General features: G+C 40.3%; 1 protein-coding gene across 5 annotated transcripts in view; it reads left to right on the top strand.

Annotated features, from left to right (window-relative positions):
- Positions 1-18,847, top strand: part of LOC133409392 (sorbin and SH3 domain-containing protein 1) — a 51,326-nt gene that overhangs the window by 11,667 nt on the left and 20,812 nt on the right. For 2 of the 5 annotated variants that reach the window (XM_061689284.1, XM_061689289.1), the window contains exons 2-14: positions 3,781-3,817; positions 3,896-3,982; positions 4,298-4,414; positions 5,761-5,855; positions 5,982-6,123; positions 6,339-6,368; positions 8,926-9,068; positions 9,226-9,286; positions 9,417-9,491; positions 11,579-11,614; positions 11,731-11,833; positions 14,169-14,283; positions 15,614-15,697. In XM_061689284.1, coding sequence (XP_061545268.1) covers positions 3,949-3,982; positions 4,298-4,414; positions 5,761-5,855; positions 5,982-6,123; positions 6,339-6,368; positions 8,926-9,068; positions 9,226-9,286; positions 9,417-9,491; positions 11,579-11,614; positions 11,731-11,833; positions 14,169-14,283; positions 15,614-15,697 — 1,035 coding nt within the window. In that variant the 5' untranslated portion in view covers positions 3,781-3,817; positions 3,896-3,948. The remainder of the gene's footprint in view (positions 1-3,780; positions 3,818-3,895; positions 3,983-4,297; positions 4,415-5,760; positions 5,856-5,981; positions 6,124-6,338; positions 6,369-8,925; positions 9,069-9,225; positions 9,287-9,416; positions 9,492-11,578; positions 11,615-11,730; positions 11,834-14,168; positions 14,284-15,613; positions 15,698-18,847) is intronic. The other 3 variants (XM_061689285.1, XM_061689286.1, XM_061689288.1) reach the window with 3 other exon arrangements.

Genomic DNA, 18,847 nt, shown 5'->3' with positions numbered 1-18,847 from the left:
CATGGTTATGGTACTGACTCTGATTCTGCAATGCTCCCCCCTAAACAGCCAGTCTGTCTGTGCCTTTTCTTGAAATTTCAAACATCGAAGTCTCCTAAATCAGTGGTGCTGGCTGTCCTCAAAGGGAGGCCCGGTAGAATAATGGAACTTTCACTATTTTTAGACTGGTGCCCTTGGTGTTCCCGTTGCATGCAATACTGATGAAGCAAGTACAAACATATGTTTAAAGGGACATGACCAATTTCTTTACAAATCTGATAACTTGTGACATGAAGAAAGCTTGTGACATTATCATTTAGCAGTGATTTTAGCAGTAGCACATTTTACATGTAAAATCCTTTGTTACATTGTCTTCTGTATAAATTTTCAAATCTCACTTTAGACATGAGCATCACCTGAAAGCTGATGTCACCAACATTTTTAAATTTACATTCAGATTCATCAAACTTTATCTATCCCCATGGGGCACTTAAGGGAGCAGAGAGGGGCCCAGTTATTTTAAGCCAAGCGAAGCAAAGCAAATTAATTTACATAGCACAATTCTTACACAAGGTGTGCTTCCTGGATCAGATTACAAAACAAGATTACAAGTGCTTCCTGGATCAGATTACAAGACAAATTTTGTCTTTCCCGATTGCACTCTGTCAAATTACCACCATCAAATCTTGGCGTATCTCGAAGCAGACAGTGGCAACACTACACGGCATTTAGTCCGATAGCACCGTATCCCATCTTTTACGATCACTGGGCTTTATCTTGTCAAATCAGACATTGTCGGAGAGGCAGAACCAGAAAACGTGTCATTGGTCAGCGTGACTGGATACACGCGTTCCAATGGCGACGACAACAACAATGCATCGCGCCAATGTGTTGTGTCGTGGGGAGAACGAAATGAGAGAAAATGTGTGGTGGTCGTCACCGGCGCACGTTCATTCAAGGATTGCTTGAGGTATGTTCACGTACTTTTAATACGGTAAGGCTCGCAAGCAGGCGACAGAACGTTATACAGCCTAGCAAGCTAGTGCTAATACCGGAATTTCTCGTGTATAATGCGCACCCATGTATAACATGCACCCCCAAAGTTGACCTCAAAATTCTGGAAAACCCTTCTTTCTACCCATGTATAATGCATTTTTACAATGCATGATTTTGCTTCTACCCATATGATCGAAACATGAAGTATTATCTGTATTTTGTTAGTTTTTTAAAATAATTATTCTGAAGTTAAGCACTTTATTTGAACATGTAATGCTTTTTATTTACTTATTTTGACTATTCAAATCCCTACTTTTATTTAGTAAATGAGAAAACACACAGTTGTGCTTATATGTTTGATTACCCAGGCAGAATTTGTAAGATGGGTACAATTCTTTAAAGAAAACATGAAGGGCCAGGCGAAACACATTTAATTTTATTTTAATGTGATTCAAATTAAACTGTCAAGCATTTCAGGAAATCATTATCATTAAACAAAAGATAACGATAAAGAAATTAATGATGGTCGTTGTTCAGCCATCAGTCGTATTTAAAAAAAAAACAATATTTCACAAATTATGCCAAGGTATGTAAACTTCTGAGCACAACTGTCCATACATGTACGCAGCCCTGTCATATTGGAATGAAAGTGTAGGCTACACCTTTTTCATAACCTCTAGGTGGCGGTGGCGTATTAGAATGAAAGTGTGCAGCTTTTTCATAACCTCTAGATGGCGGCATAAATTTATAAAATGTGAAAGTTGTTTTCATTTTCTCCTATACCTATGTATAATGTGCACTATTGACTTTTGATCATTTGGGGGCGGGGGGTGCGCATTATGCACGATAAATTACGGTACTAACTGTTGTATGTAAACGTGCCAGCGTTCTGTCGAATCATGCTCTAAAGCTTCGATAAACATTGGTTTATGCGCGTGAATAAATGTTGATAACGGCGACCAAGTAAGTTGACAACAGCAATCACAGGAGGCGAAGCGCCGGTCACAATACGCAATCCTATTGGTCGACGTCAAGGTGCGCTGTCGGAGAGTTGTCGTTGATATGTCACACTACACAGAAGATATCCAAAAAACTACAACATGCTCGGCTTTTCATTTTGGCGTCATAGGGATATCATAGGGCCAAATCGTTGGTTGCGGATGATGTCACCCATCAAGACGTTTTGTCATTCCTGATATGTCTGGCCCGATCTGGGAAATCACCAGCGATAGCTAATCGAGCCAATATTGGTGCTAAAATCCTGTAGTCTGATCTAGATATTACATGATTAAAAGCATTTCAAAATAAAAACCAAACTAAAAGACAGTTTGAAAGCAAATACGAGAAAAAATATAAAAATTAAAAACATACCGTGCAAGAAAGAGCATTTCAAAGTGGAAATGTTCTGACATACTCAATCACAAGCAGGAGAAAAAAGAAGAGTTTTTAACCTGGACTTATAAACATTGACACTTGGGGCTGACTTTACTTTTGTTGTCACTTATTCCATTTGTGTGCAGCATAACAGCTAAAAGCTGCTTCACCATGTTCTCTTTAGACTCTGTGCTCTGCTATCTGACCTGAATCAGTAGATCTCAGAGCCCTACTGGGTTTATATTCCATTAGCATTTCTTTAATGTATTCAGGACCTAAATAATTTAAAAATTTATAGACTATTAGCCGAACTTTAAAGTCTATTCTAAAGATGACTGGGTGCCAATGTTAGAGACTTTAGAATTGGAGTAATATGTTTTGATGTGACGGCACGGTGGTCGACTGGTTAGAGCGTCTGCCTCACAGTTCTGAGGACCGGGGTTAAAATCCCGGCCTCGCCTGTGTGGAGTTTGCATGTTCTCCCCGTGCCTGCGTGGGTTTTCTCAGGGCACTCCGGTTTCCTCCCACATCCCAAAAAACATGCATGGTAGGTTAATTGAAGACTCTAAATTGCCCGTAGGTGTGAATGTGAGTGCGAATGGTTGTTTGTTTATTTGTGCCCTGCGATTGGCTGGCAACCAGTTCAGGGTGTACCCCGCCTTCTGCCCGTTGATAGCCGGGATAGGCTCCAGCACTCCCGCAACCCTTGTGAGGATAAGCGGCTCAGAAAATGGATGGATGGATGTTCTGATGTCTTTATTCTGGTCAGAAACTGAGTTGCAGCATTATGAATGAGCTGCAGCTGTTTAGTGCTCTTTTGGGGGAGTCCAGTCAGAATACTATTACAATAGTCAAGTCTATTTGAGATAAAAGCATGGATAAGTAAGAAGGGTGCGGTGAAAACAATCTACATTCCAGAGTTACAGTACTTAGATTAATTAGTTTGTTAGACTTGTACTACTTTTTAGGTGTTAGGTTTTACCCAGGATTTTGATTTAACAACACACACCCGTGTGTGTTGGTCAAACCTTTATTTGAGTATATTACAGTACAACTTCCCTTCCTTCCTTCTGGTCTTAATATGGTCTGATTACCGCCAAGCACGCAAGCAAGCATGGTGTTTTGCTTTGGTTGTCACAGTTCTTCATTATAAATACAATCCATGTCTGGTTAAAAAGTTCAGCCTGATCCACAGCTAATATTAGAACCTCATAGTGGGAAAGTGGTTTAGTCTGGCGCAGCTGGGGAAGAGGAAGTCACACTCATCAACCAGCAACACAGTTGCCTTCAATCTAATTCTTTTTGGTGACATTCTCCCTGCAGCAAGACAGAATACACCAGCATTGGTTTGTTGTACAAGTTAACCCTTTATCTTAAAAGTGCTTGATGGATGAGCATTGATTTTGTTTTGTTGACATCTGCACACCCCAGGGCTCTCCAGAAGAGGGCACACCAACCTCAACTCCCAGTAAGTCTACACAAAGTGGATGGAATTGTGTTTCTATAATACAGAACGTGTTAAAATGAACTTGTGTGTTTTCTCGAGTCCCGTCAGGTCCTAGGGCTGTGAGCGCCATCAGGATCACGCCTCTGTCAACCATGAAAGGATCCCCAGACCTGATTCCTGCTGCAGGTGATATTTCCCTCCTTCTCCTCATTAATCATTCAGCACCTACAATTGTGGGACACCTCATACTCCTCAAAGAAAACCTAAAAGAATGTGGAAACATGTTAATTGCTTAAGTGGTCTGTGATCTATTTCCTGCTCTGACTGCTTGATCTTGGCAATTAGATGTACATGACAGGATATTAATAAGATGACCTGGTTACAATCTTCTATTTTGATCATTTGGGGCGTGAGGAAGCAAAAACCCGATGATAGAATGTACTTCTTTTGGATAAGCACTGTATTTTTTCTGAGAAGTTAATGATGACCATTTTCATGCAGGCCTGGACCCCAGCAGGGTGTGCAAAGGGAAAGGAGTGGTGACACTGAGGGCCACCCTCGTCAACTTAGATGACGAAGCCCACAGCGGTGCGGGATCCAGTGTGGTCGCAAAACCAAGTAAGTGGATGCCACAGCTGCGTCACAATAACTCATCAAGGATGGGCAACTGGCAGCCCTGCACCTGTGAGCACACATGGAGTGGACACTCAATTAATTTTAGGGAAAAAATATTTTGGGGGGAATTTTTAAGGAGAGCGGGAATTTTAAACGTGGTAGAGAAAATCTGGCCAGCATCCTCACTCAGAGTGGCCCCCACATTTATTTTCGGGGACAAAAATATATATTTTTGATATATTTTATAATAAAAAAAATGTTTTTTTAATATATTTTATGATTTAAAAAATTATTTTTTTTTTTTTATTTTTAATATGTGTTAGAAAAATATGTGGCCCCCAGATTATTTTAGTTTTAAAATGATAAATAAGTTTCCTCTACCGTAGCAGAGCAGTTTTTGTTTTGTTTTGTTGTAATAATACCATTCACCACGAGATAGCAGACATTGCTTGATTGGCCCAGCCAATCACCTGACTTGAATCCAATCGAAAATCTATGAAAAGAACTGAAACTCAGGGTACTTAAAAGACGCCCATGGAACCTTCAAGATTTGAAGACTGCTTGTGTGGAGTAATGGGCCAAAATCTCACCAGAGCATTGCATGCGACTAGTTTCTCCATGCAGGGGGCTTCTTGAAGCTGTCATTGCAAACAAAGGCTTTTTTACAAAGTATTAAATAAATACCAGTTGGCGTGTTCAATACTTTTTCCCTGTGTCATTTGACATTATTACACACCTTAATTTCTGAGCTTATTTGTTCTACCTTCTTTGTATGCATGGACTACTTAGGTTGTTCCCAACATCTGGTGACATTTTCATGTCAATAGCACTCCTGGAAATATATTTAATGAGAAAAATGGTGACGTGTTAGATACTTAATTCAGTCGCTGTATCTGTCGTCGTTAGGCAACTCGGGGTCATGACAAAGGGCAATTACTCATATTTTCATTTGTGTGTCAAAGAGCGCTTTTGTAGCGGCGTGCCCACACTGCACTTTGCTACAGAGGCCTTGACTGTGGGCCTGTTTGTTACGATGAGCACATCGGGACAGTGCTGGAGGCCAGCCAAGTCTTTTGGGGCGATGCTTTAATTGTTGTAGAGTCTGACTATAAAGGCCATTGCTACAATGAGGCTTTGCAGCTCACTGAATGGGCACTTTTTGTTCTGATGACAAAATTCAGAGACTGTGGGCGAATTTCTTTTTTTTTTTCTTTTTCCAGGGTATATCAGCATATCTACCGAAACGAAAACATGCTCCTCATAGAATTGGTGTTTGATCATTAATTGGCTAAATTTGCTTGTTATTTTTGCTGTACTGGCTGTCAAACAGTCTTCTGGACGTCTTGCAGGTGTCTGCTCAAGCCAGATGAATGGACGCTTTGCTGAGGGAGATGCTAATATCACACCTGATTTCCCTCCTGGAAACAACAGTCACTGCTGTCAGGTATGTTTTCTCTGTCCTTAGGTCAGTGTTGTTTGGGTACCTGTCAAATGTGTATGTCCCAATTTAAATGAGTGTAACGTTCAGATCAGTATACAGTACATTGTGTGTCTTTTGTGCCACTTTCAGACCAATTCCCTAGAAAGCATAAAAGAAAATCAGGCTCCAGCTACATGTGACAGCAACAATTGTTTCCCATCAACCCCCAGCGCCATCTATCCATGCACTAGCACAGTTAATCCCACAATAGTTCTGCTGCAACACAACAGAGGTGAGTCACGCCAGTCTCTGAGTTGGGGGATGTTGTTTTCAACATTCAATACATGCTTTTATATATATGTCCGTCACTTTATATGTTTTAACTTGGACTGTCCGCTTGCTTCATCATTCTCTGTGCTGCTCCTAACCAGTGCTTCCACTTTGTTACTTTGTTCTCCTGTGACTTGTCATCACGCTGACCTCGTACTTGTCTTCCTTTCACAACAGAGCAGAAAAAGCATCTTTCCCACTTGGAAGGTATGCTCTGAGCTCTTGCTGATGTAATGTTGCTGTATTTTTATACTCTTGTCACCATTTCATAACAAAGCAATATTTCCTAATTACAAAATTGTACTGAACCATTAAAATGGCAAAATCACGGGCATGTTAATTCCGCTTTTAATAAATAGGAATATGGACCCTTACCACATATGGGTTAAACCAAATATAATTAATTAAAGCTTTGTTATTGTTTGTTGAAACAATTGTTTTGTATTATATGAACCTGTATTACTTATTATAATTAGGTTTTCCAATGGAATTCTCCTCTAGTTATCACATTTTGGAATAAATTTGATGAAGAAAAAAAAAGTAAAATTGTAAATATATTAGCAAATAATATAATTTAAAAAATAACCCCGAGTTGCTGTGGAGCCTGTACGGGACCGTCACCTGCCATGGAGCCCGAAATGGGGCTGCATCAGCCTGTTGCCATAGAGATTGAGGGACACCAGAACAAGGACGGCAGAGTGTGCAAGCACCAGGGAAGTTGAACAAGGGAAAACAGGAGGACAAGCTTGCACCATGGGAGGTGAAGTGAAGGCAACCAGATGAAGTGACAAATGTGGTGACAGGGTCAAGACAGACACGGAACAAGGAGATGCAGATACAGGGATGGAATGAAGTGATGACAAAACTGTTATGGAATGAGGTGGGGAAGAGACAGATGTGGAAGGAGGTGACGATGCCGTGTGCTTCCCTTTGCGTCCTTGTTTGCTTTGACCACTGTCACATTCGGGGGTTTTGTCACAGTGGTGTGCAGGCAAGAAGGTAGAAGGACTCAAGTGCAGGAAAGCAGGCAAGGAATTCAGGAATGTAGGGCTAATATGAAAATGTATTTATTCACAAAACAAGGGTTTTGGCAAGCAGGATTTTTTATTTGAAATTGTTTTTTTTGCAAAGTATGAAACAACTGAGCCACAAAGGTCATGCTCATCAGACACGTTACACGGGACAAGTGACATTTGACAATGAACTGAGTGAACCGATACCGGGAAGTGACAAGAAAAACGAGGCACACCTGGAAGAGACACGAGCGGATGGAGAGACCTGATTGGTTGATGCAAGAAGGGGAACAGGGCTGATAAGACCAAGTGCATATAAAGACGTCACAGGGAAAACCTAAACAGGAGACACAGGAAAACAAAATCAAAACTAAATCACAACATCGGAAAATGAAATCATCTGTACCAATGTCACGCAAAAAAAAAACCATAGGATATAAACAAGACACAGATCATGGCAAACATATGACATATATATTATACAGTATATTGAAGTGTCCTTATTTATTGATATTTGTTTCAAATCACCAAAACCTACATTGTTCATGAAAGTCTGTCTCTCTGTTACCTCTCTCCCATTAATGAAGCATGTAGAATTGTTCTAATTTCATGATGCACGTAACGAATGGGATCCAAAATAAGGGCTGTATTGCACAACATGCATTTAAAAGAATAATAATGTGAGTATTATACATTTATTGTGCTTGAAGTTTGCATTGTTGTAGTTTATGTACATTATACTGAGAGGTATTATTATTATTTTGGTGACTTTATTTACATGAGAGGGCAGTCGGCATGGTGCAGTGCAACACTACAGACTTCAACCACAATAATGAACTTGACCTTCTCAGAAGGCGTCAATCGAAGTTGAGCATTATTATCTTTTTGAGTGGATTGTTTTCATTGAGGACTTGCACGCTGCCAGAACTAAGACAAGGGCGTGCAAAATCCTCTCGGACCGTCTGCACCCCGGTCACCAGCTCTTCCAGCTCCTTCCCTCAGGTAGGCGCTACCGATCAACGCAAACTAGAACTAGTAGACATTCCAACAGCTTCTTCCCTCTTGCGATCAACTTCTTAAACACCTAACCTATAATTCCATTACAACAAGCTGGCAATTTTTTGACTTGAGTTCGTTGTCACATTTCTGTGGGGCCAATTATGTATTACTCGTGCACTCACTGTAGTTGTCTCGCCATGCTGCACTATTTGCATATACTGGCCACTCATGCCAGAGTAGCATCTGCTCCATTTGCACACTGATTGAGGAGTATCTGTAACATTTGCACAACCGACATTGTCCCAGATGATCGCACTACTCGTCACTTTAAACCGCATACACTCCTTGAAGTCTCAGCGCCCTTTGCACAATGGTCATTGCACCGGACTATTGCAATATTAGTCGTTCGAACTGCTCTAAGTGCTAGAGGACTCTGCATCTTTTTGCACAATTGTTTTTTGTCAATGTCTTTATGTCCCCAAAGTGTTCTGTAAATTGACTGTTTGTTGTACTAGAGCGGCTCCAACTACCGGAGACAAATTCCTTGTGTGTTTTGGACATACTTGGCAAATAAAGATGATTCTGATTCTGATTCTGATTCTGATTTTACAGCATTTGTGTTGGAGCTCATTACACTGAGCAAGTGTGCTTAATATTATGCCACAATGCCACATTGACTCTGACTCTAAGGTTCATCTTGATCTTTACTTGTCTTACAATTACTGTGGCATTGTGTTCATCTTGGGTTACAGACCCCACCCCAGAAAGAGACAAAAGTCCTGATCCTGGGAGAGATTTGGTCAGTTCACTTGCAGACATGGATGGCAAAAGGCTGCGACTGTCGCCACACTCCCCCGTCCACAGTCCACTCAACAGGCCTATTGTGCCAGTGCGGGTGAGTAACAAAACCTCCTATGAAGAGCTGTTTACTCCCAGATGCATGCATTGGAAACTCTAAAATATCAATAGAAAGTTACTATCAATGCTAAACGCTTGCATACTTTCTGTGTCTGCCTTATTCAAGCAGGAATTGCTGTTCATGTTTCTTTCAGACCACTGAAAAGTCCAAAGACTGGTACAAGACAATGTTCAAGCAGATTCACAGCATACCTGGTAAGAGATTATTTTAACTCTTTACATGCTAATGAAATTTGGTGGTCATGATTCATTGCTCGTGTGCTTGTGCGTATGTATGTGAGTGTCTATGTCACACTGTGGTGTGTCTCTCCATCACCTGACTCAGAGCCTAATGAGGAAAACCCTTACCGCCCCACCTACATGTTCCCTGAAAACTATGACATTCACATGAAATCAAAAGGTATCGAATTGTACAACTCTACAGTATTCTCATTGGCTTTACTAATCCACAGATCTTTTTATATACTTATTATGTACTACCAGCTTTACTTGTCACACCTGACAGTATAATATAACACTCATCAACTACAAAACTATAGTGAATAATACTGTATATTCCTTCCTCTTGTCTAATTGAGAGGAAGAAATTGAAATGGTTAATAAATTCCTTTTTTTTTCCTTGCCAAAAGGTTGCACCCAAGCAGTTGTATTGTTAGTTAGACACAGAAATACAAAGGTGATCTAACATTAGCCTGATAGATTGTGTTTAAATAACAAACATACTGTACAACCCTTCAGCTGGGTGACAAGAAATGATTCATTAATGTCAGCAATTTATTTACATTATCATTTCATAGCACAAGGATCTCTCTCACAAAGCCTTATCGTTTCACTTATGTTATTAATCTATTAAATCATTCATCTGTATCTGCTGTATATGATCTCATATTATATGAGAAGAGGTCTTTTCCAAAGTGAGATCACCAAATAAGGAAAATAATAACCTTGCCATGGCATTCTATTGGGTAGAAGCAGTATTATCTAACTTTAAAAATGAATTGTTAACTGTATAATTCATTTTTGCAAGCTGTACAAATCTGGGTAAAGAAATGTTATTTTTCTTAGAAAAACCATACTGTAAATTGATTTAGAGTGTTTTGGAAAAGAGCTCTTTATGTGAACACTCAGCAGACACTTTTTCAGATACACTTCATTGGGTGTTAATGTCTGCCTTTAAAATAATGTCTAATTTGATTGACACTGCCAGGTGGGTTTATACTTGTGGTCAGTTGGCAATGGTGTAGAACTGCACCGCATTATTGCAATGACAGATGTTTGTTATGTTTTCCTCTCTCATGTCGGTAAAAGTAGCTAAATAGAAAAATGGCAGTTGTATGCTCATGCAAACGACGCTCACAATAAAACGCATGTTGTAACATTAATTCTTCTTTCACAGTGTACATTAAAAAAAAAAAAAAAAGAACATCTTTTTGCAAAGCTGTGACCCTGAACAGGATAAGTGGCATAGAGATGGATGGAAGGTATTTTGCAATGACAGAGTTTATAAAACTATTACTGAATAGTACTGCCATTTTATTGGAAACTGCAAATGTACCTAATGTTGTGGGTAGACAGTGGGTGCATCCCAACGGAAACCATCAGCATATGAGCATGTTGTGTAGTATTGTCGCCACTAGATGGTGGTGCAGGCTTTTCAACATCAACCACCTCTTGAGTTGATTCTTGCAAGGTATCCGTCACATCCATCCATTCATTTAATGTATGACAAAGCTAAGCATCAGTTTGTAGTCTGATGAACAAATAATGACTAGTGACAGTTGGGGTTGGAGACAGATCCTACAATTGTACTTTTATTTTTTTTCTCTTTGTTTTAAATGTTTATAAGCTGTTTTTTTTAAAAATTTGTTTTAAAATGCTTTTAATCATGTAAAGCACATTGAGTTACCTTGTGTATGATATGCGCTATATCAATCAATTTGCTTTGCTTTGTTTTGCTATGAAGGACAACATCAGCAACAAACAAGTGTGGCCCTCTGCACAACATGATGTGTGATCTGTATGTGTTTGTCAATTCTGTTAATATTATCGATCCATCCATTTGCTGTACCACTTGTCCTCATTCGGGTCACGGGTGAGTTGGAGCCAATCCCAGCTGACTTTAGCCAAGAGGCGGCGTCGCCCCTGGCCAAGAGCCAATTCTATTATTATTCATATTTATTTATAAGGTCTTTTAGTGTGGCAGCTTTTGCCTCACCAGATACTGCACTACTCTGGCTGATGCTCAATGATGCTCGGATCCCATTTTAGCTCACTAATGCTTCTGTTGAGTGCTTTGCATTGACACTCTTTGATTCCATTTGGTGAAACTGGTACTTCACAGTGTGCAGAACACAGGGAAATACTGTAAGCAATGTTTTAGTGCCTTCTGAATTATGTATTTGCCTTTTGAAAAAGTTGAGTCATAAATACACCACACCTACAGATGACAAATGAATATAAAGATTTAAATTTTTGTTCTATGTGTAGAAAATGGCCCAAATCGCTTTGGCTACTTGGAAGATGGTGAGTTTGGAAATTGATTTACTCATCTCACATCAGGTGAGCAATGAATAGAGTTGTTAGTTTGTTGTACGTGTGGTATTTGAATTCATTTTGAGTTATTTATTTATTTTTTTTAGTGAAAGGTGTGTCACGATCTCAAAGCGATGCAGATGTTGGTTCAAGAACAAGTTCGATGCCAGTGCCGACGCGGTCCTCATCGCTCAAGCCCTATACTAAGAGGTTAGTGTCCTCAATATAAAACATGCATCATCATCATCATCATAATGCCCTCTTTGAGAATGATATGGTCTTAATCAGATTAGTCAATACAGAAATGTATGGGCATTATTTAAGTGAAAGTAAGCACTTATTTCCAAATTTATTTAGATACAGCCACCAACCACAACATCGAATGCTTGATTGAAAATGAACAATGCAATAGCTTAAATAAATAAATCTATGTGCGCCGTTGAGCATTGTTATACTCAGTAAAGTATCGCTGAAATAATATTTGTATAATTGTGGGTATTACTTAGGGCTGCACGATAGTGGAAAAAAAATCACATTGCAATTATTTTTTAAACCTGCGTTTTATGTTGCGATGTGAAATGATACAGGATCAGTGTTGAGAAAGTTCATTTTCTCCGTAAACTACTTCAAAGTTTTGTTCATTGTCCCAAAAATGAACTGATTCAGTTCATAGTTCCATCTATCCATTTTCTACACCGCTTATCCTCACTAGGGTCACGGGTAGGCTGGAGCCTATCCCAGCTAACTGCGGGCGAGAGGCGGGGTACATGCTGAACTGGTCACCAGCCAATCGCAGGGCACATAAACACAAACAACCCTTCGCACTCACATTCAGACCTATGGGCAATTTAGTGTCTTCAATTAACCTACCATGCATCTTTTTTGGGATGTGGGAGGAAACTGGAGTACACACGCAGGAGAAGATTCAAACTCCACACAAGGGGCTGGATCAGAACTGTGAGGCAGCTGTGCTAACCAGTCAGCTGCCAGTTCATAGTACATATTTTAAAATTTTTAACGAAGTTCAACGGTCCAAAAACTAAGTAGTTTGTAGTTCTTTTTTTTTTTTTTTTTCAATGTTGCTGTCAGGCTACTACCCTCAAAATACTGGCATTCCACATTAGTAGCCAGCTGCAGCATTCACCCTACAATCTCAAAAACATGAGAAAAAAATTCTTGATTTTTAAAATGAGAAATTAAAACAAAAACATGACTTTTGTCCTTAATGTGCAAACAAAAACACGCAACACAGTATGACAGGAGCGATAGTGGAAGGACATTAATAATTTTGCATTCCTCGTAACTCTGGCTAACTATATTAACAAAATAATTTATCTATTCTAATATTACAAAACAAAATAAATTAATAATTTCCATATTATCATAGTGTGATCGTAGTGTTTTAACTAAAGCATTCTGATACAAATAATTATTTTCCTAGTAATCCATTTTTACAATTATCGACTGGATTACAAAAGAACACATTCACTCCCATTTACGCAGTGTCACTGAACGCACTTTGTGCACTCTCGCAGCTGCCGCCTACCTGGCTAGTTTAATTCTGAAGAGCGAAATAAGAAATGTAGCACGTGTACAATCTTTTCATGTTTGAGCATTTCCAAGCAGGTCCCTCTGCTGGTCACTTTTAATTTTAGAGTTCATTGACTACTATATTACAGTACACTAACATCGCAGCAGACCCTGCAATGTAACTATTGCGCACACATACATCACGATGACGATGCTCAAACAAAATAGCGTGCAGCCCTAGTATTACTGTATATGCAGTGTTTTAGGGCAGTACACTGCTTCATGCTATTGTACAAAGCTTATTATGTCCATGTTAATCAAAACTGCATGATTATCTTTATTGGTGGCATTAGATTGTGAAGGTGTACCTAATGAATTGTCTTGTACATTAGCGTATGATCGAGAGTCGGCTCGTCCCATGTGACTCCAACCGCATCCATCAACTTTGACTCGTGATGCGTGTCGTCAACCCTTTACACACGCACACATGCGCGCTCCCATAGAAGTTGGCAAAGGAGGATGTGCTTGTTGAGAGATGAGTGTTGAAGGACAACAGGTGATGTAGGATTAGAAGATTGGAAGCCTGAGCCACTACAGCTGCAGATGACACGTCAAGATCTGACCTTCCCTCCTTGGTTACGATGAAGTCCATGCCTGAACACGCGATAAAACATTGTGCCAGTGAGAATGAAAATAACACAAATGTAGTTTGTTCAGATACATTTTTTGTGGTTGTTGTTGTTGTCGTTGTGGAATTCAACTGGGAAATGAACCATTCTGTTTTTTTTGTCACCAGGCCTCTTCTTGTTTACCTGATTGAACCAATTAGGCTTAACTGTAAATTGAAGATTTCTGTCATCATTCAAGGAAGATGACAAGGGTTTGGGGGGATTGTTATCATGTTTAGTAAAAAACACATATTAGCCAAAGATGGTTGCCATGGTGACTGCATAATGAGGAATGGTTCTCTCTCCCATCCCATACCCAACCCGCCCTGTCTCTCGTCTCTCCACAGAAATGAGTGGGAGCCCCCGGATAAAAAGGTAGACACCAGGAAGTACCGTGCTCAGCCTAAGAGCATCTTTGAGTATGAGCCGGGGAAATCATCGGTCCTGAAGCTGGAGAGAACGGTATGTTAGCCGCCTGCCTTCCTTGCTCTATCCCTCTCTCTCGTACTCTCTCGCTGCTTGCTGTGTGAGCAGCACTCCACTCATACATCCATCCATCCATCCCCCACCCACCTCTGCATCGAAGCTCCCGGGTGGCAGCTTCAGCACCGAAGGCAACATAGCTTGAATCGCCTTGTGGGGCACACTCCTAAATGGTGGCCCGTTTCTTTAACAAATGATCCCAGCTTCCGTCAGGCAGGGGTATCGCTTACAAGGGGATCCGTGGTCGTTCTTCTTCAATTTAAGGTTACTGGGCTGAAACGGCTTACGGTGACAGGATCGCAGGGCAGACACAGATCATGGATGCTGTGTTTTTGTGAGAGGAGTTAAAATGCTAACCTTTCGACATGGTGCTGGCCCAAATGTCATTGTCCTTGAGGGCTGTCCTTCCTTACATGACAATGTGCAGCTTAGTCTTTGATTGACACAAGTGTGGTATCTACCATAATAATATCTACACAAAAAAATGTTTTCTGCTGATCTAATTCCAACTAAGCTTATATAACACAGGATGCTGAGGCTGTAATTGATTATGTAATTACTGTTTGTCTGACCGTCTTGTTTGCGAGTAGAAGCTGCTTTAGTTGTTCCGAGGTTGACAATTGCATTTCAGTTAGCAGCTCAGCTGTTCATTTTGTAGGGCTATTATACTGTAAAGTATTTTTTTCCTGACTTCATTGTGAGACTTAAGAGTTCACATATTTCATGGAAGATTATGTTACAGCTCACAACTGTCACAGTTTGCATGCTCATTCATTATGGTTGTATATCTGTTGATTAGATATGAGACAATATGAAAGTTTCAACGGCAGTGCTCTGGGGTAAATTGCTTTTTAAAAGGATAGCTTCATTGATTGTGGAAACTTGTAACAGAAACCTCCTTTTGTATAGTCCAAATATGTAGGAGGTTAAAGGTCACTCTGACCAATAACATTTTCAAGTCTCTACTTGTTACCTAGCAACTCACAATTAACAAAACTCCAAGAGGAGACTGATGCTGACCAAGGTTTTATTCCCACAGTCAGGCTTTTCTACTTTTTTTTTTTTTTTTACTATAAGTTATTATATTTACAATAGAAAGATACTGTATTTTTTAAATGCTATTTTCTCCATAATTAGACATTTGTAATCAAATGTGAACCTATCCCTTAAAAAGCAGGATTCGTGGGTAAGTCGTGAGATAATGTCTGATGGCTCCTTGGTGTGTTATTCCATGCTGTCTGAACTGTCTTCTCTTTGTCTTTCTCCTCCTCCTCCTCCTCCTCCTCCTCTTGTTGCCATGCCCCTATAGACTCAGGATGTATGTCCGGAAGATGTAGATTTAGAGAATGAGCCGTGGTATAAATTCTTTTCAGAGATGGAGTTTGACAAAGCGGTAAGTTGTTGCTGCCTTTAAAATGTCAGTCTATCATATTTAATTGCATGTGATAACATCTATGTTTAAATAATGCCAAACAAACTGTCTTTCTGTGACTCTGATTTCTACTTGCACTTACATTATTATGTCATAAATTATTGTCGAATTGGGTATGGGGCACTGTTTGACCTCCAATTTGTTTGAGATTCGTAAAAACCTGTACCGTTTAGCACGCACTTTATAAAATCCATCCATCCTTATTAGGGTCATAGGTGGGCTGAAGCCTATCCCAGCTGACTTTGGGCTAGAAGTCAATCACAGTGTATGGACAAGCAACCATAGACACTCACATTCACATCTATGGACAATTTAGAATCTTCAGTGAACCTAACATGGATGTTTTTGGAATGCTGGAGGAAGACAGAGTCAACCCCCAAACCCATAAATAGCAGCTCAATGAAAATGTATGCTGTATAACAAACGTCCAATCTAGGGGCTCGCTGAAGCATCTTCATTCGTCATGCTTTTTAACTACACTGTCACACAATTGTACAAATAAATTAACCACTTTACAGTAAAACCTGATGAAGAGCAGCAGTTAAGTTATCCTTAACTTTGACATGCAGTGGCAAATGTGAGGAGGGATTTCATTCCATTTTCCACATTCAATTCCTAATTTATTAATGATGTGGGCTTATTGTCACTTGAGCCAAGAAGTTGTCAGAGTCAGAAAAAGATCAATTTCCGGTTCAGTGGTATTATCACACCAATCCTCTGTCATCACTGGTACCCATCTGTGGTAGCATCCCAAAAAAACAAAAAGCCAAATAAAAAGAAAAACACAATTGTGGAGTAACTGTTTTAGATACTTACTGAGCTAAACTCTTGCACGATTCGCTAAGGTCTTATATATTGTCACACATGACAACGCTTCCATCTCCAAGTTTTTGTGTGACAGGGTATCATTCAACATGAGAGGTTTCGCTGTAATCTCTTTAGCGGTAAACGTACCTGATAACGCTGGCCATTCTTCTCAATCGTGCCCAAAATAGTCGACTGAGATCTATTTTAAGCTTCTTCAAAAGTGTTTCTGAGCAATTTTTTTCTTTTAGTGTGTCTGACTAAGCACATCATATCAGCTCGGGCAGAAATCTGAGCACTGTGCCTTTGGTTTTGATAATTCCACACATTATAGATCAGGAGAGTAAAATAGGTCGTTTTAAATTACAGAGTCCAAAAATATTTGATTACTTCTTCCACATTATTAACTCAGAGTGACAAATTGTTTTTGTGGTGCAGCCTGAGAAGTGGAATGCACATCATATACAAGAGGCAATTCATCCATCAGTCAGTCCACACGCCACACAGAAATGCTGCTGGCCTCTCTAAGCATCAGGCTCCAGGATAATCCCAGGCCTTTGAATAGCAATTCCTGCCTGCCTTCTCCCTGATATATTTACCAAACTGTCTAACTTATGGAACAGACAAAGTTAGGGACATCCATGCCTCGGGTGCTTGGCCCAAACAAGTGTGGTGCTGGCCTGTCACGAGCAAATGTTCTCCTCATTCTCGGGCCACGCCACCGCACCCTGGATCATATGAGGTGGCACCGCTGACTCCGGCATGAGCTCATGTGCTTGTAGGTCAGACTCTGTGGTTCCCATGGATAGCAGCTCCAAGTTAGTGGAAATGTGGAGGAGGTTTAGCGCTAGAGGCGTCCGACTCTCAGCCTGGATGGTTGCCCGATGAGCTGCCTCCTGTTTAATGTCAAAGTCACTTCAAAAGCGACACCTGGTATGAGAAGCATTTGACCTCAAGACTCAGCCAGACATACTGCCTCGTTGGACTTTGATTGACATATCGGTACTTATGCATTGTTATCAAGACAGAAACTCCAGGTCTTGAAGAGTTAATGAAGCCCTTCATGGCTCTTGTCCAGGAAGCTCTTGGAGTGCTGTGGGGGAGCACTTCTAATTAAAAAGTAGCACATCACGTACTTCTTGAAAGAACTAAAGCCTGGTTGAGCTTGTTGTTTTAACATAGCAAAGAGCCTTTTTTGTCAACCCTAAAGAGCTGCTTTACTGTTATTATCGCATATTCGTCATCCACACAAATGGCAGTTTCTTTCTAAAAAATCTGCCCACGTGAAAGGTTATATAGGTGCCGCTATAACCCCTAACAATCAGGACACCTGAAGAATGTAATTTCCAGAAAAGGCACATTAAAAACAGATGGGATTGCAGAAAGGAGGGATTCAGAGTGAAAATTAAGAGGGACAAATACGACTCGTGTAAGGAGATAGGTGCCTGATGTCACACAAAGGGAAGAATTTACCAAAAGGTTTGTGTGTAGACAAAAGACATTAAATCTAACATATGTAACATTAAGCAACATGTACATGAACATGACACAGGACTACTTAAGATTTCCTCTCAATTAACTGAATTATTATTACATGGCTATCATTTGTACAACACCCAACCAGCCTGTCGTATATAACGGCCAGAGTTGTCCCCTTGAATAATATGAACAAATTGAATTCAGGAGCAGTCTGTAAAAAAAAAACACACAGCGACAGTTCCGGTCAAACAGTCTCATTGAGGTGCACGACCGGGAGCTAGAATTCCACGCATACAGGACGAGTATTTTGCCGCCACCCCCCACCCCCCACCCCCGCATAAGTGCCACAGTGACTCCTTCTGTTGAGGAGGGGGCTGTTGCCACACTGTCTCCGCACTGAGTATCATTGGAGCCTCTCCCTGACCACCTGATATCCTCTAAAGGGGGCAACATTGTAAGCCCACCGGCTCATTGTGCTTTCATATTTAACCTCTGTTATTCACTTAACCTTTACCTTTAAGCATTTAGCGCAGATGAGATAAGTGGCGCATGGCTGTAGCAGACCTATCTCACTGGGGGAGCTGTTTGTTTTCATGAGAACATATCAACGTATAGAAGGTGCTGGAAAGAATGGGATTCATGTTACCATGACCTACTCATGATCGCTATTTTGAATATGAAAGCAGCACATAGGAGCCTCGCCTCTGAGTAACTGGGGACACCTGTTAGGAAAAATGGAATTCTGCAGAAATTTTGTCATTGGCACTGACTCGCAGAGGTGTCAGTTCAGTCCATGTACTGCTTTTCAACATGATTATGGAGTGTTTT

The sequence above is a fragment of the Phycodurus eques genome, chromosome 11, assembly GCF_024500275.1.
Source record: "Phycodurus eques isolate BA_2022a chromosome 11, UOR_Pequ_1.1, whole genome shotgun sequence".
Classification (NCBI taxonomy): Eukaryota; Metazoa; Chordata; class Actinopteri; order Syngnathiformes; family Syngnathidae; genus Phycodurus; species Phycodurus eques.
The sequence above is the reverse complement of the archived record's forward strand: the minus strand, read 5'-3'. Positions and strand labels throughout refer to the sequence as shown.